At 41.7% G+C, this 22,871-nt stretch overlaps 1 protein-coding gene across 1 annotated transcript in view; it reads right to left on the bottom strand.

Annotated features, from left to right (window-relative positions):
* Positions 1-4,987: 4,987 nt before the first annotated feature.
* The window catches only part of LOC145414912 (uncharacterized), a 95,887-nt gene continuing 78,003 nt past the window's right edge, over positions 4,988-22,871 (bottom strand). The window contains exon 7 of the mRNA XM_080284328.1: positions 4,988-5,142. Coding sequence (XP_080140454.1) covers positions 4,988-5,142 — 155 coding nt within the window. The remainder of the gene's footprint in view (positions 5,143-22,871) is intronic.

The raw sequence follows: 22,871 nt of genomic DNA, 5'->3' as shown, positions 1-22,871 counted from the left end.
TTGAGCGCCTAATTAGGCAGCTGCCATCCTTTTATTCCACACAATTTTAGTCATAAACTGCAGATGATAATTTCTGATTGATATGCCGCCCCGGCCTTCAGATCAAATTACCAAAAGTTCCCTTTTGCCATTCATGCACCAGTAAGGATCATAAAAATTGTCTGTGGATTATTTTTGGAATGGATTACACGTTTCAAAAATGCCACCACCTTTTTCCACGGCAGAAATGCAACCCTTTAGGAATCCAGTCAGTCTTACAACGATACTGTAGCAAAAGTACACCCTTCACAACGAGGTGCCTTCCTTAACCTCTGCAGTCCTAAGACGCATTTCTTATTTAATTTTTGCTGGCTCCAGACTATTTTATTCGGTAACTGTACTGGGATACTTTTCGAAATGGAGGTGTTAGATACATCCCCAGTTAACTCCTTCACTAGTAGACGGCATTTTGAAGGTGAATGAATTTTTTTTTTTTTCTTAATAGTTTTATGCAGTGTCCCCTTTTCTCAATAAGGCCTAAGGCGTTGCCCCTGGGCAAAGGACTTAGGTTTGGAGCGTGTAGCACATTATGACCAGATGCCCTTCCTAATGTCTACGGATGACCCTTGAGTGGACTCGAACCTCCGACCCTTCGGCCAAAGCGGAGCGCTCTAACCCACTGAGCCACGGCAGCTACACCGCATGGGACAATAAAAAATATATTCAGATATAGGCCACCAGATGCTAAATGTTCATCTAAAGAATATTGTCAGCAGGCAGCAAAAGTGATAATGATAAAATAAATATATCATTAACGGTACAGAACAATGGAACATCTATTACAATGGCTGTGCCTAATCTCTGTGAGCGAACATTACACTGAGCCACTCTTCTGGAGGAACTCAGAGGAGTGACGGAGCCTCCCACTGACTGATCAGAGCGGGGGGACCCAGGAAATGTTATCGTCATGTGCACTGGACCAGCCAGTTCGGTGGATAAAATAAGGGATGGAGCTTCAGGAAATGACTTCACAGGTTTCAACAACCCCCCTTGGCTAACGGCTTAGTGGAAGAAGACTGTGCAGGAAACCTGCCGTTCATGTGACACTCATTACCGTCTCAGAAACTCAACACGCCCCTAGCGCTGCAACACACTACGTGGGTGGGTGAGTATCAGTAAGTTTATAAGGTAGTTGTTGCAGCACTGACACCATTGCAGTGCCAGAGGAGATGTTATGTTGCCAATATTCCAAATTCCTCCACTGCGATACGTCTCCCCTCAACAAGAGATCATCTGCTGGCAGCATGAAAAAAAAAAAAAAAAAATTGCTGATACTAGGAACAATGCTGCAAACTCCTTCGCTACAAAAAGACATCCTTAGTCGAACTAAATGCATCGACAATTAGCCAGAATAAAATAATAGAGCTTATCGTACTATTGCATATAAATTCTGTCTAATTGTGCCGAAGAAACTGACTTCCAGTCACAATCAAATCGTGTTTAAAACCCAAATAATTTCCTTCACTACGATTTTATTTATTTATTATCTCCTACTGGTGAAGTCGGATGGGGACTATAGATTTGCGCGGTTCCGTCAGTACATCAGTCCGTCTGCAATTTCGTGTCCGCACTGTAACTTCCACATGCATGGACAGATACTGATATAACTTCAAACAATTGTTCCCCATACCATGCCGGTGTGTCGCGTACCAGACAGCTGCTCCCAAGGTCAATTACAAACGTATGGTTATCACCCGGTAGGGGACTTTGTATTGCATGGCAGTACCGAATGCACTTGTTTTTGTTACTCATGCTAGCTCCAAACACTTTTATTTAACTTGCGAGACAGTTTTCAAACTTTATATGCTAGATACAGTCTTCACTTACCTCCTTACTTTGAAGAAAATCGTCTGAGAATAATGTGAATAAATTAAAGACTCAGCATAAGAGGATCCAAACTCTTTTATCATATATTTTTTTTATTTACTTCTTTTCTTTTACACAAAGTTGACAGTGACTCACATTAACATAAGAAAACCACACCAACCTGCAGCTCACAAACCTTGGATAGAGAGGTATTTAATGTACCATCTATTTTTTTTTTTTAACATTCGGTCCATTCAGCTTATTCTGTATGTACATCGTTACAGAATACGTCGTGTGTGTGTGTGTGTGTGTGTGTGTGTGTGTGTGTGTGTGAATCATGAATGTGTATGGGTAAGGGTACACACGTGGATAGAGACAGCAGCATACACATTCGTTATACTGTATATATATAGAGAGAGAGAGCGAAGATTTTTTTTGTTATGTACACAGTTGTTTACATAATTAAATATTTGACTATACTGGTTTGGCAACGTTGAGAGATAGTGATATGTATAAGAATGTTGGAAGTATTTACATAGAAAAGGTAGAGGCAGATAGAGAAGGGAGGTATACTGAGAGATAAATAAAGGCAGTATTTACAATAAGGAGAGAGAGACAGAGAGAGAGAGAGAGATACCCACAGTATCTTAAGACTCAATTTTCCATCATATTACAATAGAATTTTCACCCTTAAGATAATCACCTCAGGGAGCGCACCATACACAGCTCGTCTCACCCTTCCTGGAAAAAAAAATGCAAATAAAAGGTCCCTAATTAATTATGCTGGGGCATTTTAATTATACTTGGGAATTTTATAAGAGTAATTTTCTTTGAGCCTTCGCTGGAGGGGTGGGTGAAGAATGTGGTATCAGAATTTTCAGTATTATTTTGTCTTGCCGTATTCGTGTTTTCTTTTTAACTTTTACTTTTTTGTTGTAGGAGTATGCTATGTTTTTTCAGTCCTTTTTCGATGCTTTTCTTATAAAATTATTTGGTTCCTCACGTTGACATTTTTATCCGCTAATTCCGTTCTTGTCCACTTTCTTGTAATGGTCTAATTATTTCCCCTTTTTATGTGTTTCTGTATTCTGCTTACTTCTCTCTCTGGACATTCGCTTTATTCAATGGTTTTCTTAAATGTGCCCATTTTTACACCTTTTTGTCTGTTTCTACATTTTGCTAATTTCACACTTTAGACATTCATTTCTTTAAATACTTTTCTTTTGACTTTTTTTTTTTTTTACTTTTGTCGGGATACTGGTTTATATTTTACTTTTTTACTTTCATACGTATTTAATATTTTTCATCATTTCTCATTTTCATATCGCTCCACTGGAAGGCCCTTTAGCATCACGGTACGTTTCACCTTTATTATATCTTTTGCGTTCTCGTCTTCTTTTTTTTTCCTTGCTTCTATCCTGCGTATGTATTTTAATAATTGGTTTCGGCTCGTAGTTTTGTGTTTATTAGTCTGGATAGTATTTTCATAACTGTTTTCCTCTTTTCTTACACTCCACAATAAATACTTTCTCCTTTTTTTTGTTTCTTGTCTTAATATTACCTCATTGCGTAGATAATGTTATCTTGGTTATTTTTACTCCTGTGTTATAAATTTTTTCAGTATATTTTCCATATATTTCGTCTTTAGATTTACTTTTATGTAGAGTTTGGGGATAAGAGTTTGAGTGGAAGCAGCAATGTTTACACGGCTGCTCTTCGCTTTACCAAACCATTCACAGCATAATACTGTATATTATTATGCAAAGTATTATTCACACCTACACATTGTAACTTACTTCACAACCAGAGTTCACCCTTCCACTTTGGGTTCTTCCACTTTTTCTTTCTTTCCTTGTTTTTCTTTTGCTATTATTAGGCATTTTCCGTTTCGCATTTTTCTTTTATCCTGAGACCAGTTTGGGTTATTTGCTGTATTTTTCTTTTCGGCACTTTTGTTTTGGTGGTTCATAATACGGCCTGTGTCGATATTCTTTTTTTTTTTTTTTTTTTTTTTTTTTCCTGCATCAATTTTTTTCTTAGTATATTCCTTTCTTTGTTTGCAGTACCAATATCTCACAAGTAGTTTTAGCGCACAAATTTTTCTTTGTATGTTTGTGCTGCGGCACCAGTTTTCTCAAGACGGTTTTGGTACATTAATTGTCTTACTGTGTTTTGTGGCACTGGTACTTCTCAAAACAATTTTAGTACATAAATTTGTCTTGTTGTGTTTGTTCATGCAGCACCAGTGTCTTGTAACAGTTTTAAGCACATATAGTTTTCTGAGTAGGTTTGTTTTGCGGCACCAGTGTTTGGCAAGACAGGTCCACACAGTAGTTTGTGCTGGTGTGTTTTTGCGGTGCCAGTAACCCCCAAGACAGTCTCAGTACATAAAATTTTCTTAGAATAATATTTACAAAAACCAACACTCACATATGAGGGTAGGTGGATATTGGTGGGGAGGGGGGGAGTAGTGTCGAAGAGGAAGTTTCAGAGAGAAGACGAGAGAGGAGGAGGAGGAAGAGGAAGACGAGGAGGTGGGAAAAGGAAAAAAAAACTTAACTAACCAGAGAGAAGGAGAAGCAAACAGTAAAAACGAAGAAGAGGGAGGAAAGAAAAATGGAACATGTGGAAAAAATATATACACTCTTCCAGGGGTTCTGAGTCTCACATTCCAGCCTCGTCATGTAAGTTTGCTGGAAAGTTATCGAGCCCTTTTACAAGCTCACTTTATTCATCCGCTTCTTTTCCTTTCTATTCTTGCTCGCGTGGAACGAAGGAGAAGGAGAGGAGATGAAGGAGGAGGAAAAGGAGGGAGAAGAACAATAGGAAGGGAAGGAGGAAAGAAGGAAGGTAAGAAAGGAGGGGGGAAAGAGGACAAGGGAGGAAGATAGGAAGAATGAGAATGAAAATAGGCAGGGGAGGAGGAGAGAAGAGAGAAGAGGAGAGGAAGTCAATTAGAAGAAAGGAGGATGGAGAATGGATGAAGATGGAAAAGTGAAAAGTAGGATAGGACGGAATGAAAGAAAAAATAAGAATACGGAGGACAAGAAGAAAAGGAGGAAGGAAAAAGGACTAAGGAGGGAGGAAGCTAGGCAGATAAATATAAGTACACTCGGAAGCTGATCTCCCTCTTCCGGTGTTGTTATGAGAGAAGGGGGAGCGGGGGAGGAGGCGAGGAGAAGAGGGGGATGATGAGGGAGAAGAGGAGGGAGGAGAGGAGGAGTCCCCCTGTCCCCGCCTCCCTCCCCGTCCCTCCTTCGCTGCTCCCGTTGGTCTGCATGGCTGCCTGGTACTCGCCTGCGGAAGAATGGAAAATGCATGACTTTCTAGACGCACATATCGAAAGGTATTTTGCACACACACACACACACACACACACACACACACACACACACACGAACCCAGTAGACAGAGCCGACGAAATATATTACTTTAGTTGACTAGGAAACAGGAATGTATGAATTTAATGGACGTAACGAAATGTATGATAATTAAACAGAATTCATAAATGTAGTAAACAAATAAAGTACCTGAATGCACCCTCTCTATTAACTAATTGCCTGACGCTGGTTCTTGTGAGTGGTAGATCCGACAAAAGGACTTCCAGGCTTTTCTGTCTTTACCCAGCCATAGCTCCTCTTCCCACTGCACACCACTCTCCCTTACATATTCAGGTCCCTTATAGTTCCACCTCGTTTTCAGTCTCCCTCTCCATCTCCTCCTCTCTGCCACTTAACTTACCTGCATTTTCCTAATCAATATCTCACTCTCCATTCACTCAGCATAGTCGGTTGAGAGTGAGTGAGTGACAGACTAGGAGAACGGGCCAGACAAAAAAAAAAAAAAAAAAAAAAAATGCCTTAAGCACCGTAGACAAACACAACGAACGACGTGTATATAGTAGACAACAAGTTAATGCAATGGATCAATAGACAAACAGAGAATGAGTTTGGATAACATAAAAAGTATATTCTCTTAAAATCCAGAAGAAACTTAGAAAGCGCTCAGAAAGCGCAGACCTCCTCCATTGCCATTGCCATTAAAATGGGTTCGGATCAGGATACGGATCCGTCCCAAATTTAATCAATTCTTTCTTGGTCCATGGCCCACCTTTCCACAAAATTTCATTGAAGCTTACTGAGAACTTTTGGAGATATTGTGCAGAATATTCCGGATCCGGATCCGGATCCGGATCCGGATCCGCCACCAAATTTAACCATTTCTTCCTTGGCCCATGGCCCATCATTTCACAAAATTTGATCAAAATTCATTTGTAGCTTTTTGAGTAATCCTGCTAACAGACAGACAATGAGACGGACAAACAACCAACCAGCCCGCGGTAAAACATAACCTTCTTGGCGGAGGTAATAAATTGGCAATGGATAATATTAGAACCAAACTACTTTACCCTAGTAGAAGAAAGAGGATGCAGTGGTTGTTAATAGTATTCATAAAGTATTCAGACACACTTAAAAACCTTATTGGGTGTCAGACAGTTGGAAAATGAGCATTACTGAACAGTAAGTTTCCTACCACATGTAAGACATAATCCCTTCGCCACAAAAAGTCTCTATCTATCTATCTATTGCCAGACGCCTCAATCCCGTTTGGGGTGGCCACAAACAAATCGCCTCCAAGTCTCCCTGTCCCCCGCCATTTCACTACCCTGCTCCCAACTCACACCCCCCTCTCTCATATACCTCTCCACCCCATCCCTCCATCTCATCCTCGGTCTCCCCCTCCCTCTTCCACCCTCCACCTCACTCACATACACTCTCTTCGTCAGTCTTTCACCCTCCATCCTCTCCACATGGCCAAACCACCTCAGTGTGTTCCTCACAACGCTTCCTATCACATCCACATCAACACCACAACGCTCCTTTATATCCTCATTCGTCAGCCTGTCTCTCCACGTGACTCCACAAGCTCCTCTTAAATAACTCATTTCCACTGCTCTCACTCTTGACTTGTGTCCTTCCAACAACGTCCAAGCTTCACTTCCGTACGTTAGAGTTGGTATCACAATACTGTCATGTAGTAACTTTTTTACTTCCATGCTCACTTCCCTGTTTCTTATCACTGCTTTCAAGGAACCAGCAACCTTTCTTCCCTGCTGTACCCTTTCAAGCACTTCACCCTCCAAACCTCCATCCTTACTCATCACACTACCCAAATACTTAAACGTACTCACATTTTCCAATTCCTCACCATCCAACCTCGCTATACATTCACTGACTTCACCTCTCTCAAAGACCATCACTTTACTCTTCCCTACATTCACCTTTAGGTTCCGTTTCTTACACACTCTCTCAAACTCATCCACCAAGCCTTGCAGCTCCCCTTCATCTTCACTCAACAACACAGTATCATCTGCAAACAACAGTACAGGAAGTTTCCAAACACTATCCTCTCTCACCAGGGCCACTCCAACATCCACTACCCTACCTTGTACCTCTTTTATTACCCCATCCATGTACAGATTGAACAACCATGGAGACCTACCCTTAAAAAAAAATATATATATATATATATATATATATATATATATATATATATATATATATATATATATATTAGAAGGAAAGGGGAAAACCCATGGTACTGGAAGGGTAAACAGAAATTTAAATAACAATCCCAGCGAGGGATATCTGTTAAGCTAAATGAATATCGCCTGGTAGAATGAAATGAAGCAAACATGAAATAAAGATGACGCCATTGTCCAAAACGGATTATGGCAGTGCTAGAATTACAGGTAATTTGTGAATAGATCAATGTAATTTCCTCAATAAACGTATTCTTTGTTATGGATTTTTTAATAGGCACTTTTATAAATTACTATTGCGTGGTCCATTATGGCCAGGTTTTAATAGAGTGCCCCCCTCCGACTCACGTACAAAATTATAGGCAAATATTACACAAGAATAATAGTCAGTGCTAATTCATTTCACTTGATAGGGAAACTGATAAATGAACTTAAATTTGATGTCGAGTATTATTTGAGGCTTGTATCGCGTATTGGTGTGTAGTTCATACACCAGTTCATCATTCTGCAGCCTCACTCATACTTTAATATAATGTTTATTTTAGGCTTACACCCGATATCGTTCATACCAGAAAGGGCATCATTTAGCTCCGTCTCTTAGTGAAAAAGATAAGTCAGTCTGGATACATGTGGATAATATTAGTTCCACCATTTATGCGAATTTTCATGCCGTCTTCATATGATATTTATTTTTGGCTGCCAAATCCTTCAGCAAGGCTAGTTCCTCCTGTAATCTATCTTCGTAAATCAGCTCCTCTCTCTCTGTCTCTGTCTCTGTCTCTGTCTGTCTGTCTGTCTGTCTGTCTCTCTCTCTCTCTCTCTCTCTCTCTCTGACATTTTCATATTCCCTCCCTAAAAGTCATTTACTAAGTTGAGTTTTATGAAGTTAAATTTTTTTTCTGTACTCATTCGTCACCGTCAGTTCGTTACATAACCTTTATTTTTAGTAAAGCAATTAAATCAGGCATGGTATTTGAGCACCATATTAATTTATTTTTTTAATACGCGTAAATTCTGAAGTCGACTGGGTGAAATATCCCTGTTATATTCCCGCATCTCTCATCAAAACCGGTCTCTCATATAGCTTTCGAATTAAGTCTCGGTCTCCCTCTCCTCCTTCTCTCATCCACTTAACAATCATACAGCTTGTGGATAGTTCAAGAATTTTATGGATCGTCCATGGATGTAAATTTTGAGGTTGGCCTTTGAAACGTCATACATATTTTTTCATTCCTTTATCTTTCGTCACATATAGTTTTATTCCTCTTGGTGTGGCAGATAAGTCAGCGTTTCAACAGACGTAAATTTCTAGGTCGACTTTATAAATAACCTGTTCATTTTTCATTCCCGGATCATTCACTGGTGTCAGTTTAGTGTATGGCCGCCCCTCTCATCGCTCACAGCTGGGAAAAAACAGTGAAAAGGGGGATAAAAAACAGTGCAACGTTAAAGGGGGGGAGGAGTCTCTGTTTACTCCACCTGAACACTCATATAAACAGGTGTGGTCTGTATCGTCATTATTAACCGAAGCAGACGAGCAATATCCCTTTCTGTTACGATACTGAAATGTGGGGCGCGGCGGTTCATTTCGTTATTATTTATTTTTTATGCATTTATTTATTTGGGGGGGTTGGGTATGAAGCGAGTGAATGGAGAAATATTGTGTGTGCGTTCCGCTACTCGTAAAAATAATTGTACTGGTGTATTGTGTTCGTGTCAGTACTGGTGGGGTTTTGGGTACTGTTGCCGTAAGTGCGCAGGAGAGGTGGATTTTGTTGCATACACTCACGCATACACACACACATATACAAAAACATTCACACACACACACACACACACACACACACACACGGCTTGCTAAGATGTACGCGGTGTAGGTAAATAGAGGTAGCAAGGTAGCAGACAAGAGGAAGGAGGGTTGGAAGGTCCCTGGGGCGTTGTAAGGTCGGGAAGTATAGCACTGTACGCTAAGTGGTCATCTTCCTCTCTCTCTCTCTCTCTCACACACACACACACACACACACACACACACACACACACACACACACACACACACACACACACACACACACACACACACACACACAAAATCACAAAATTTTTTTTGCTCCTATCTCCCCGTCTTCTGCCTCATCGTCATCATTTCTTTCTTGTTCCCTCCTTTTTTTTTTTTTCCTCATTGTATTTTCATCCATACTTTCCTTTAACCATTCCTTCTGTCGGCCGCTGAACCAGGCTTCGTATTATCCTGAAACCTAACGACTATACAGGATAAACAATTCTCCACTGCAGTTCATTTTTATCAAACATCGCTTTGTTTTCCGGATATTTTCACTTAATTATTCGCTCTAGAACGGATGTGAAGAGTAAATGTAGTTGCATGAAACTCACACAACCTATGTCTTTTCTTTCTTTTCCCTCTTTCCACCGTTTCCTCTATCCTGTTTCCCTCTTTCTTCTCACCCTCACGCCCTTTTGTCTACTTAGTTCACTCCTTTTGTGACCCCCTGCTCTTCCCCTCTTTCAAATTTCATCTTTTCCTCCCTACATTTCCATTTCCTACTTTTTCTTTCTTTACCGCTCTTTCTTTTCGTCTTCCCTACCTAATGCTTCTTATTCATCTCCACCCTCCCACTTTTCTTCATCTCCTTGCCCTTTACTCCTTCTTCCTTCTACCAATTCCCTTTCGTCCATCCTACCGACCTAATCCTTCTTTCCCTTCCTTACCCTCGCTCCTCTTGTCACCTCCCTTTCCCTTGCTTCTTCTATCTCATCTTCTTCATCCGCTTTAATCATCTCTTCTTCATTATACTCTTTGTCAGATTTCCTATTCACTTTTTCCTGCCGCTTAACTCCTCCTCTTCCTTTATGATTATCGTTGCCTCTCTCCCTCTGCCTCTCCATCTAGTCATCTCCCTCCTTTTTCCTTCTCTTTTCTTCCCTCTTCTTATTATCCTTCCTCGCCGTTCCATTTTATTTATCAGAAATTTTATCTGCCTATCTTACTACCCTGTCCTATCCCTTCCTTCCTTGCTATTCCTCCCGTCCCTCGTCTCCTGTCTTCCCTCTCTTACCTTTCCTACCTCCCCACCTCTCCTTTCCTTCCCTCTCTTCCCGTTGCACATTACCCTTCTTTCCACATCACCCTTTTCCTCACTTCCGTCCTTTCACTCCCTATCCCCCACTCCTTCCTTTCCCTATTACTCCCCCCTTCCCTACCTCTCCACCTCTTCCTCTCTCTCCCCTTCCCCCCGCGTGGTTGTTTACACTGCACTACGTTAAGACTGGAGCGTGGTGACCTGACCTGGCCTCATCCCCACCTCCTCCCCAGATACACTACCACAGCACACCTCACAATTTTTGCACCCAATTCCTTTATTTCCTCCCCTTCTCTTTCTTCTTTCCTCTCCCCCCGTTTTTTTTTTTTTTTTTTTTTGCTGCGATTCCCTCTCAGTTTCTTTTGCTGCGATTTCTCTCTCTCTCTCTCTCTCTCTCTCTCTCTCTCTCACACACACACAAACACACACACACACACACACACACCAATAATATATATATATATATATATATATATATATATATATATATATATATATATATATATCTGTGTATGTACAGAATCTGCCCATGTCTGTCTTTACCTTAACATTCACCGATCTGCCTACCTATCTATTTTCGTATATATATATATACCGGTACCTATCCCTTTACACATCTCCGTCTCTTCCTGGCTGTCTACCTGTCCGCCAAGATAGATTAATAACTAATCGACCTAATTGCTCGTTCCGTGCCTGTGTGCCGTCCTGATTGACTTAATGGTTAACTGGCCATCTGGAGCGACGGGACTGACTGCTTGATGGCTGTGCAACTGACTGGAAAAAGCAATTATGACTGACAGGCGGATGATCGAACGCAGGGGCCCTATTTTTCTCTATTCCTGCCTGTTACTCTTTACAAATTCCATTTCCCTTATTGCTTTGTTACTTTATTTCTTTGAGTGTTTTGCTTTTTTTGTACATGATTCTATACCTGTCTGTCTGTCTGTCTGCCTGTCTATCTGTCTGTCTGTCTGTCTGTCTGTCTGTCTCTCTCTCTCTCTCTCTCTCTCTCTCTCTCTCTCTCTCTCTCTCTCCAGTAATTTCTCCTCTCTTCTTTCTATATTTTTGTTTCTTTATCGTCCCCAATAATTTGACATTAACTTTTCTGTTCTTTATTATTATGTTTAATTTCCCATGTACTCTTTTTATTCTAATTCGTTTCCTCCTACACATAATCTTTCCTTTCTCTCCCTGGCTCCCTGGGTTATATTTACGTTTACCTTTTTTCCGTACATTTTTGGTCTATATTTCTTGGTGTTTTATGTATATAGCATTTTATTTTTCCCCTTCCCACCCTCCCCTTCTCCCAAATTGCTTTCATTCCCTCTCTTTCATAACAGCTTTCTCTCTCTCTCTCTCTCTCTCTCTTTCCATACTTCTCAGCTGTTCATTTCTGGATAAATGTTATTTTTTTTCTTCTTTCTCCCGTTCGGTATTCTTAAATGTTATTCTTTAATTTTTTCTTTTCCTTTTCCTTTTCTGTGTTCTGGTGCTTCGCATCCTGTTCTTCTATTTTGTGTTTCCTCAGTTTTCCATAACAGTGTTTGCTATTTCCTTTATTTTTCGTTTATTTTGTTTTTCCACTTTAATTCACTTTTATTAATTCTTTATTCATGATGCCCTTCCCTCCCTTCCATTCTCTCCCTTTTCTTTATTTTCTTTCTGCCTTGCACGGTCATGTTTCCTTCCTTTTTAGCGGTTTCCTTTCCCCCTAATTTCCTTCCATTCTTCCCCCTCTCTTTCACATCCTGCTTCCGTCTTTCCCTCCCTCTCTGTTTCCATGCTCCCCTATTTCCCTCACTGTTTTCACCATTTCTCCTTCACTTCCTCTCTCCCTTCCTTCTTTTCTCTTTCTTATCCTTCCTCCCTCCGTCTCTCCCTTCTCTCTTTTCTCTCTCTTTACATGCCTCCCTCCCTCTCTCCCTCTTTCGCTCCCTCCCGATATCAGTCCTTTCCTCCCTCCCTCCCTCTTTCACTCCCTCCCGATATCAATCTTTCCCTCCATCTCTCCCTCTTTCGCTCCCTCCCTCCCTTCCAGCCCTCCATGTCCCTCCTCCCAGCCCTTGTTTTTCTCTTCCATTTTTCAGCTCTTGCGTTATCCCTCCTGGCTTTAACTTCCTTCTCTTTCCTTGCCTTTTGTCTTTTCGCATTTTGAATTCTTTGCATCCATCCAGTCTCTCCTTTCTGTGCTTCGAACATTTTTTTTTTTTTTTTTCTTTGTCCTTCTTTCTCTCTTCTTTTCTTTCTAGACTGTCTTTGTTTTCAGCCCTTCCTTTATTACTTTTTAGTTATTTATTTTTGCAGTTATTTTTTTTCATTCCCTCGTACTCCCCTGCCTTTTATACACCTCCCCTCTCTCGCTTTTTTTCCTTTCCTATCTCCCCTATGCTTCCCTTTTCTTCTTTATTTCCTTCCCTTATTTTCCCTTTCCTTCCTTGCCACTCCCTTCTCCTTCCTACCTTCTCCATCCCTTCCCCTTCCTACCTTTCCTATCCCTTTCCTTCCTTCCTGTTCCTCCCCTTCTCTTCCCATTCGTTCCCATCCTTTCCCAGTCCTTTCTTTTCATTCCTTTCTTTTGTCTTGTGTTCTAATCCTCTGCTGTTACCCTTTCCTCTTTCAGTCTCACTTTTCTTCTTACCGTGTATTTCTGTCTTCTGTTCTCCCTTCTCTTCCATCTGCTTCTGCCCTCTCATCTTTATAAGTCTTTTTCTCATTTTTCCTCTCTTTCTCCTCTCCCCTCCCTTCTTCTCCTTCCTTTCTCTTCATTCCCTTTCTCCGTTCCTCACTCTCTTCTCTCCTCCCTTCTCTCCCTCCATCCTGCCTGTCCCTGCCTCCTCCCCTCTATCCCATGATCATAGTTACCCCTCTCTCTTATTTCCTTCTCTTCTCTTCCTCTCCATTTTGCACTCTCTTTTCTCTGATATCCTCTTCATGTGCCTCGGCTTCATATTCCCTCTCTCTTATTCCTTTCTTTATACTATCCTCTCCTCCTCCTCCTCCTCCTCTTCTTCTTCTTCTTCTTCTTCCATTTTTGTTCTACTGTTCCTCTCTTCGTCCTTCCTGTACTTTCCTACCCTCCCCATTTTTCCTCCTTTCATCCCTCCTTCCTTACCTCCATACTTTACTGATCTCTCCGTTCTTCCTTCTCTCCTACCCCCCATACTTCTCTTCATCCCTCCCTTCTTTCCTCATCTAGTATCTTTCTATAATCCCTCTTTTCCCTATGTCCTTCCCTCCCTCTCTCCCTCCCTACTAATCTTTATTCTTCCTTTCCTTCCAACTTCCTTCCCTCCTTCCTTCCTTCCCTCGATCCCTCCATCCTGTCTCTATGTAACACTGCAACTGTAATTCTCTCTCTCTCTCTCTCTCACACACACACACACACACACACACACACACACACACACACACACACACACACAGTATTCCTTGCTTTTAGACATCCTTCATAATTTTTTCCTTTGAATATCCTTCCTTTTAGCTACCTCTGTACAACATTCCTCCTTCCTTCAGGTCCTCCATCCTTCTCTTCCTTCTTTCCTTCCTCTCCATCTTTCCTTGCAGTCCTCCATTCTTTCCATCTTTTCTTGTGTCAATCATCATTCTTTCTTCTTAATCATCGAGCCTGTCGATCTTCTCTTCCTCTTACTCGGTCATTCTTTCTCCTCCTTACATTCCATTTCCCTTCATGCCCTACACTCCATTTCCCTTCCTTCCTTACCTTTCTTCCTCTTACAACTGTTCATCCTTCCTCATCTCAGTCATCCATCACCCTTCCTCTTACTCATCCTCTTACACTTGCCTCTTACCCTCTTATTCCGTCCTCTTGCTTTTCCCCTTACCATTTACTCCACTCTTAACCTCTTACCCATTACCCATTCCTCTTACCCTTACCTATTACCCATTACTTCTCTTACCTTTTACCCATTCCTTTCATCCTTTCACCCCTTCCTCTTAATCATCCATTTGTAGTCCGTCCCTCCTTTCCTCTCTCATTCGTATTACTCTTCCTTCAACCAGCTCTCCTCCCTTCCTTCCTGTCACACATCCCATCACAATTCCGACCTTCCCACCTTTCCTTCTTCACCATTCCCTATCTGCCATCCATGTTTCCCTCCTACCTTACCGTCGCTCTTCTCTTCCATCCGTTTTCTCTCTCGCTTTTCCTCCTTCCTTCCTCCCTCCAGGCCATTCATCCTTCTCTTCCGTCTTCTCTCCCTTCTTCCTTCCCTACTTCCTCCCTGACATCCATTTTTCTCTCCTCCTCCTTCCGTCTACCTTCCTTCCTTCCCTCCCATCCCTTCCCAGGCTGTAATTCAAGTTTCCTTCCCCACTTCCTTCTCCTCCTCCTCCTCTTCCCCATCATCATCATCATCATCATCATCATCATCTTTCCTATCCCTTATCTATATCTCCCACTCATCTTTCTTCTTCTTCCTCTTCCTTATATTCTTACCTTCCTCATCTTCTTACCTTCCTCATCTATTTCCTCACATACCCATATTTTTCCTCTTACTCCCTCCTCCTCCTCCTCCTCTTCTCCCCGTATATATATCATGTCTTCTCCCTCCCCTCCTTCCTTCCTCTCCCCCCCCTACCCCTTCCCTGCTCCTCTTTTGTTTGTTTGCTTCTCTTGTCACTTTGTTTACTTTGTGTTGACCCAGACTCTGTGTACACCCGTCGTGGAGGAGGAGGAGGAGGAGGAGGAGGAGGAGGAGATGGTTGTGGTGATGGAGGGGTAGGAGTGAAGAATCCCGAGGGGGACGAGGAAGAGGAGAAGGAGGAGAGAAGGATGACTGATAAGGAAGATGATGAAAATAACACGAGAGAGAGAGAGAGAGAGAGAGAGAGAGAGAGGATTTTCACTGATATGTAAAAACCCAGCAGATCTCACGGGATGATCCGGATTGAGTTTATGAAATTTTTGTTTGATAGACATTGGGGTAAAAAGAAGAGAGAGAGAGAGAGAGAGAGAGAGAGAGAGAGAGAGAGAGAGAGAGAGAGAGAAGGGAGGACTAAATCAAAGGGAGAGAACTGCGTAAAATATTAACAGAAAAAATGAAAAAATATCGAAGTAGAGGGGGATATGATATAAAAGCAAAATAATCTAAAGGAGTTATAATTCAGTAAAAAAAAAAATAAAAGCAACCAAACTTACGAAAGCGAGAAAGCAATGAATGGAAACGAACTGCGAAACTTAGTGAATTGTGATGAGAGAAAATTAATAACGAAAAAATAAATCAGTAAAAAGAAATGAATATCGAACCCAGAGAAAGAAGAGGAAAATAATAATGAAAGCAAAATTTACACACACACACACACACACACACACACACACACACACACACACACACACACACACACACACACACACACACACACACAGACTCATGTAACAAAACCAGAAGTGCAACGACGAAAAATTTGCACAAGAATCTATCAGAAAAAAAAAAAAAAAAAAAACTCCCTTATAAAAATATTATGGGGAGGAAAGTGAGATCAAAATTACAAGGAAAAAATATGGTGAAAATATTAGGAGAAAAGATTGACTGTATACTGGAAAAAAAAATCCGGATGAAAAATAAAAATCTAATGACAGAAACAAAAGAAAGCACTGCTGAAAAATGACCCAGATTCAAATAATATCTGTCCCTTTTCAAAACACCTCCCGTCCCTCTCTTTCGGCTTCCTCCACCATCCTCTCCTCCTCCTCTTCCTCATCCCCATATCCCCTCCTTTTGCATCCCCCTTCCTCCGGTCCCTTTCTCCTCCTCCTAATCCCACTCTTCTCTGTCCGTTCCCTTCCTTCTCCCCCTCTCTGTACCCTCCTTCACCCTGCTCCTCTTGCTCCTTCCCCATTCCATATCATCCCCCTTCCCTCGTTCCCTACTACCCTCTTCATCACCTCCCTTCCACCCTCTGCAATCCCCCTTACCCCAGTTCTCTTCCCCTACCTGGTCTGTCTCCCATTTCCCCTCGGCCTCTTTTTCCTCCCTCCATCTCTGATCCCCTCTTTACCCCTCTCTGCCACCCTCTATCCTCAAGCCCTTTTATGACTTCCACTCTTCCTTTTCTCCTCCACCATGTCACCCCTTCCCCTCTTTCCTTCCTCTTTCCTTCGTCACCTTTCCCCTACACCGTCCCCGCCCTCGTTTCCTCCTCTTTCCTCCCAGCACCCTCTCCACTTAGTCACCCCTCCATCCTCCCCTACCTCTACTGCCACTCCCATCCATACCCCCACTCCCACCCTCACCCCTACCCCCAGTGCCGTGTGTACACACGAGGAGAGGCAAGGACGGGACAAGCTTTATCTCTCTCACCCTTTCTTTTATCTCTCTCACTATTTGCCCTATCTCCCCCTTTCTGTCCATGTCACGCTTTTCCTTCTCTTTCCCATGCTCTCTCTCTCTCTCTCTCTCTCTCTCTCTCTCTTTTCTTTACCCCAGGAATAATACAAGAGGTTAGGGTTCTGTCTTTATTTGTTGTTTGCTGACCTTTGTTTTGTTTTTACCTGGGTCGAAAACGCAAGGTAAATGAGAGTGTCTCGTGCTTAGCTGCTTTCTTGTTGTTGTTGTTGTTGTTGTTCGTGGTGGTGGTGGTGGTGGTGGTGGTAGTAGTGGTATCGTAGTTGTCTTTGTTGGTGCTGTAGATGGTTACTGTTACTAGTTACTATTTTCTGTGGTAGTGGCTGTGAAAGTCATGTTGTAGTTTTTGTATTGGCATTGCTGTTGTTGTTGTTTTTGTTGTTGTTGCTTATGGTGGTGGTGATGGTGGTTCTGCTGTTGGTTTTGCAAGAGTACTGCCTTTGCTGTTGTTGTGTTTTACAGTTGCTGATTTTAGTGATACCTGGTTTTGGTGTTCTTTTTAATGGCTGTCATAAGTTAGACGCATCATGCACAAGTTGCTTTTATTTCGATACTGTCGTCAGTGTTATGGATAAATATGACTTCTTTGTCTACCATCACAGTGCCTTCTGAAAGGAAGTGTTTTTATACAGGATCTTCTTACGCCTGACACAGGAAATAGTTACGATGATGGGTATTGTGATGATGATGATGTTGATGTGTCAGGTAATGATGATGAAAACTCTCTCTCTCCCTCTCTCTCTCTCTCTCCCTCTCCCTCTCTCTCTCTCTCTCTCTCTCTCTCTCTCTCTCTCGAGCCTTGTTATCCTCAATTCTCTCTTCCGCTCTGTTTCCTCCTCCTCTCTCCCTCTCCCTCCTTGCGGTTGATTCTCTTGTGTCTGATCCCGTCTCTTCATCTTCCTCCTCGTCCTCATCTTTCCACTTTCTGCTTCATCTCCGCAGTTCTCCTTTCCTTTTCTCCTCCCCCTCCATCTCCTCCTCCTCCTCCGTTCTGCTCTTCGTCTTGGCTTTTCCATATCCCTTCTCGTTATCCTTAGGCCGTCGATATTGTGGTATTTCTTTGTTGTGTGTTTCGCGATTCTGTTTTTCTTCGTATTTTTCGTCTCTCTCTCTCTCTCTTTCTCTCTCTCTCTCTCTCCACTCCAGCTATTCTCATAATGCCTCTCTCTCCTTTGTTCACCCACATTTTCCCCTTCACATCCCTTCCTGACCATATCTCTTTTTCTCTTTCCTTTTTCCCATTCTTCGATTTCGTCCCCTTCCTCCTTTGATCTTCCTGACTCTTTTTATCGATTTTATTTTTTTATTTCCTATCCACTGGAGACTAAAGGACAAGCCAGCCAAGGCATTCCCTGTGGCTTCAATGACGCAGCTAGATATCGTAGAAGTTTCCTTGGCAAACTACGTTACCCTTTAGTCAGGTGGAAATATTATCATAACCCCTCCAGTACGGCAACTTATTTCTTTTACATATTTTCTTTATATATATATATATATATATATATATATATATATATATATATATATATATATACATATATATATATATATATATATATATATATATATATATATATATATTTATCTATCTATCTATATATATATATATATACATCTATATATATATATATATATATATATATATATATATATAGATAGATAGATAGATAGATAGACAGATATAGATAGATAGATAGATATAAATATACATAGATATAAATATAGATATAGATACATACCTATAAATATATATATGTATATGTACATATTTATATATATAATTATACTGTATGTATGTATAGTGTTGTGTGTGTGTGTGTGTGTGTGTGTGTGTGTGTGTGTGTGTGTGTGAGAGAGAGAGAGAGAGAGAGAGAGAGAGAGAGAGAGAGAGAGAGAGAGAGAGAGAGAGAGAGGTCTACAGCTGAATTTTTGTTTGTCTCTGTGTCTGTCATGCTGCATTTCTATTTGCATGTCTGTGTGACTGTCCTTTATGCACAACCAACCCCAAGCTTTCAGGGAGCTGAACTTGGCAAAGGGAATGCGCTTCCACTCAAAGAAATGCATCCAGTGAGAGAGGTAAAACTTTCAAGGTTGTTTTCGGTGCTGGAAACTATTATTATTACTTTTTTTTGTTGTCATTGTTATTATTTTTACCCTTATTTTTATTCTTATTCTTATTTCTATTAGTCGCAGTATAGCAGTATTTTTACAGCATCATTTCCAGGGCACTTCACAGTAAAGCCCAATATTCTTTTGACTATCGACATACAAGTATACTCTGGCGACAGGAAAACACCAGAGATTGAGTACTTTTTAGCCTTTTTCAGTGTATTCCATTCAGATCCACTTGCATGCCATTTTATTCTGAATGCAGGAAATCTTACTTTCACGATGGAATATACCAAACATGAATCTCTCTCTCTCTCTCTCTCTCTCTCTCTCTCTTCCTTTTTCTTTAAGTCTTCCTTTCTATTTCCGCACCATATCTTCCTTCTTTCCTTTTCCCATGCATCTTCCCCCTCTCTGCCGCATAACCTAACCTCCCTCTCATATGGGGACTGTGGTGGTCAAGTGGTATAGAGTTGTCCTGCAATTAGGAGAGACGCGAGCCTGATCCCACCCTAGGACAGAGAAGAGTTAAGGGGGTGGAATGTCGTAAAAGCAATATTATCAGACCTTCCACAGGGCCTACCTAGATGTCACTGATCACCCTCGCTCATACCATCACACAAGTCCTGAATGAAACAGCCCTAGCATGTATTCAGTATGGGCAGTGGGTAATGGTGCTTAAGTGATGACATGTAAAGTTATATGCCGCAATTTTTTGTGTAGTGTATGCCCAAAGTTGGATATATGAAAAACTGAGTGAGATATAACTTCCATTGCTCTCAGCTCTTTTCTCCCTCCGTCTCTTGTCCAGCTCCTCCCTCTTCATCTCTTTCTCTTCACCTCTCCCTCCTCTTGCCTTCCCCTTCTGTTTCTTTCTCACTTGTAAAGCTGCATTCCCCTAGGCTTAGGAGGCTTCCTAACACCTCTCCCTTAGCGATTTATTTTCCACATTATAATTTTATTTCGTTTTCTTGTAAGCGTTCAATAGCTTTTAGGTATGCAATGGACAAATTTTAAGATATGGACGCAGCAGCAGCAGCAACAGAAGCCCAACGTTCATCTGAAATTTGAACTTAGTGGACTGCAAGGATATGTTGCTCTCCTCCTTCTGGGAAATGGGGAAGGAGTTGAGGGACATTTGTATAACCGGGCAACTCCATAGCTCAGTTATATCAGTGCCATCACATGAAGGCGACCCACTCCAGCACCAAGATATGGATTTAAATTGGATACTAATCAGACAAGAGATTATTCACGTGCCGTAAAAAACGCTGGTATGGAAAAATTGCTACAACACCTAAGCTGACGATTATACGGCCTTTTTCTCAACCTATAGTAATACTCCGCCATCCACTGTCTCTCCCTTCCCTTTCCTCTCGACCAATTCGCCTTTCCATTCCCCTCATTCTTTCTGTTTTCTTTCTTACTCCGGTTCTTCTTGCATCTCCTCCACCCTCAACTCTCCACGTTCTACCGTTCTTTTGATCTCCTTAATTCTTTGTTTCACTGCCTTTAGTTATGTTTTTCACTTATCTCTCCCTTCTTTTACGTCTTTATTACTTTCACTAAACCTCATTTTTCCAACTTCCTCGCGGTCTCTCTCCTGAGTCTGACAACCCTTATTTCTCTTCCCTTCTTTCTTCCTGCCCCCTTCCTCTCTTCTACAGAGTATCTCCCCCTTCCCATATTATCGCCAGCCTTTGGAAGGCGGAGCGATTATGTTTTTGCCTGCTTCTGTGTGTGTGTGTGTGTGTGTGTGTGTGTGTGTGTGTGTGTGTGTGTGTGTGTGTGTGTGTGTGTGTGTGTGTGTGTGTGTGTGTGTGTGTGTGTGTGTGTGTGTGTGTGTGTGTGTGTGTGTGTGTGTGTGTGTGTTCCCATTATATCTCATGAACGGCTTGAGCTATCAACATGAAATATTCAGGGTATCAAGATATGGCCAAAATCTTGGACGAGTTCGAATATGGGCAATCGGGGTCAGGGCCAAGGTCACCAATTTGGTGCCAAAGGTCAACTAGTTTTTATCGCCTCCCTTTTGCACCATTATAGAGCTGTCAACATGAAACCTTCAGGGTATCAAGATATGGCCAAAATCTTTGACGAGTTCGAAAATGGACACTCACGGTTAAGGTTAAGGCCTCCATAATTGCTGCCAAAAGTCAACTAGTTTTTATCACCCGCATTTAGCAGCATTATATCTCATGAACGACTTGAGTTATGAATATGAAACCTTCAGGGTATCAAGATATGGCTTAAATCTTGGACTTAAATCTTGGACATGGCCAACAGTATATTCTGGCGGGCGATTAGCATTCGGCTCCCGAATGCTTTTCTTTAATTTGTCCCTTTAACCTCTTCAGTCAGCTGATTTCAAATATTAATCTAGTCACTACCAGACAATATTATTCAGCTTAAGGGAAGTCGATTCCCGTGAAGGGAATAAGGAATAATTTTTTAAACCTTTCCAGTATGAAAAGTCTATCCTAGAGATAATAAAATAATCAAGAAAGGGTATAAAATATCAGAAAAATGGCGTAGTTGAGCTGAAGTGTTTACCTTCTACGAGTATACTTCTCAACTCTCTCCAACACTTGACATTTTTCCCTCGCCCTCTTCTTTTCCCTTTCACTCCCATCCTTCTCCTTTCCCCATACTTCCAACAGATTCTTCTTATCCCTCTCTTCTATTCACCTTTGCCTCCTTTACTTCCAACATTTTTCGTTCGTTTTCATTATGTCACTCTCCATGTTTTTCCTCATTCCGTCTTAATCTTTCCCTTCCTCCTCTTCTTCCTCTTCCTCTTTTGGAGTCATTCCCACGCTCTCCTCTTCCCCTGTGTTCCTTATCGCTTCTTCTCTCTAACCCTTCCTCTTCTTCCTCTCCTTTCAAACAACCTACCCTTCCCCACCTTTTCTGTCCCCATCTTCTTCCCTACCCCCTTCACTCCACACACTTATCCCCATCCCTCCCCTCTCCTCCCCTCCTCTTTCTCCTCCCTCCCTCCCTCGCTCCCTTCACTTCTTCCTTCCCTCCTCCCTTCCCCTCACCCCTCCCTCTCTCCTCGTCCTCTACCAGCATCTGTAAACATTAAACTGCCGGACCTCCAAATTGTTGGCTAAACATACGACTCCACGACTCTGTTCTCCCTAGTGATACCGGCACTGGAATACTCACACATGCACACGCACACATATACGCACACTCATACACGCATACTTACGTAGCTACACCCATTCACATTAAAACCGCTTTACACACACACACACACACACACACACACACACATACAGTTCTGTTACACTGCAACCCATGTCTGATCCTAATGAGATGCTCCACTAACCAGCTGTATTATATGAGTCCAAAGCCTGCATCACTAGTTCCCAGCCCTAGACGCGTTAAGGGATATAGTGACCTTGGCAAGTACTGACACTCCCGGGCAAGTACGACTCACTCTCAGCTGAATAATTGAAAGAAAAGCCTGCCGTTACCTGGACTGAGACAGAATACTAGAATCTTAATGGTTCGATATCTCACTTCATTAGTTCGGAGTTTCAGAAGTACCCTGGGAATTAACTGGCGCTCTCAGGCTCCTATGATTCAATCTCAGCTGCGTAAAACTCGTCTTAATTAGTCAGAACAGAACAGAATACCACAAGTCTTATAAGGCCAGCTGTAATCGGGTAATATGGCATCTCGCTTCAATACTCAGGAACTCCAAATGAATTAAAACTCATCCCAGGAATGTGTGAACAAGATTCAGTTTATGTATTTTTTTTCCGATTCTTTTTTTTTAAAGAATATGACAATGATAGAATATGGCTAATCTCTGTAAATTTGCTGCAAACACTGTAATGTGGGATGCAGGCTGATCATAACCGTGCATTATAAGTCTTTCTAAAAGTGGCGGTAAAAAAG

Source organism: Coenobita brevimanus, chromosome 101 (genome assembly GCF_032717465.1).
Source record: "Coenobita brevimanus isolate Jiangsu-jjx chromosome 101, ASM3271746v2, whole genome shotgun sequence".
NCBI lineage: Eukaryota > Metazoa > Arthropoda > Malacostraca > Decapoda > Coenobitidae > Coenobita > Coenobita brevimanus.
The sequence above is the reverse complement of the archived record's forward strand: the minus strand, read 5'-3'. Positions and strand labels throughout refer to the sequence as shown.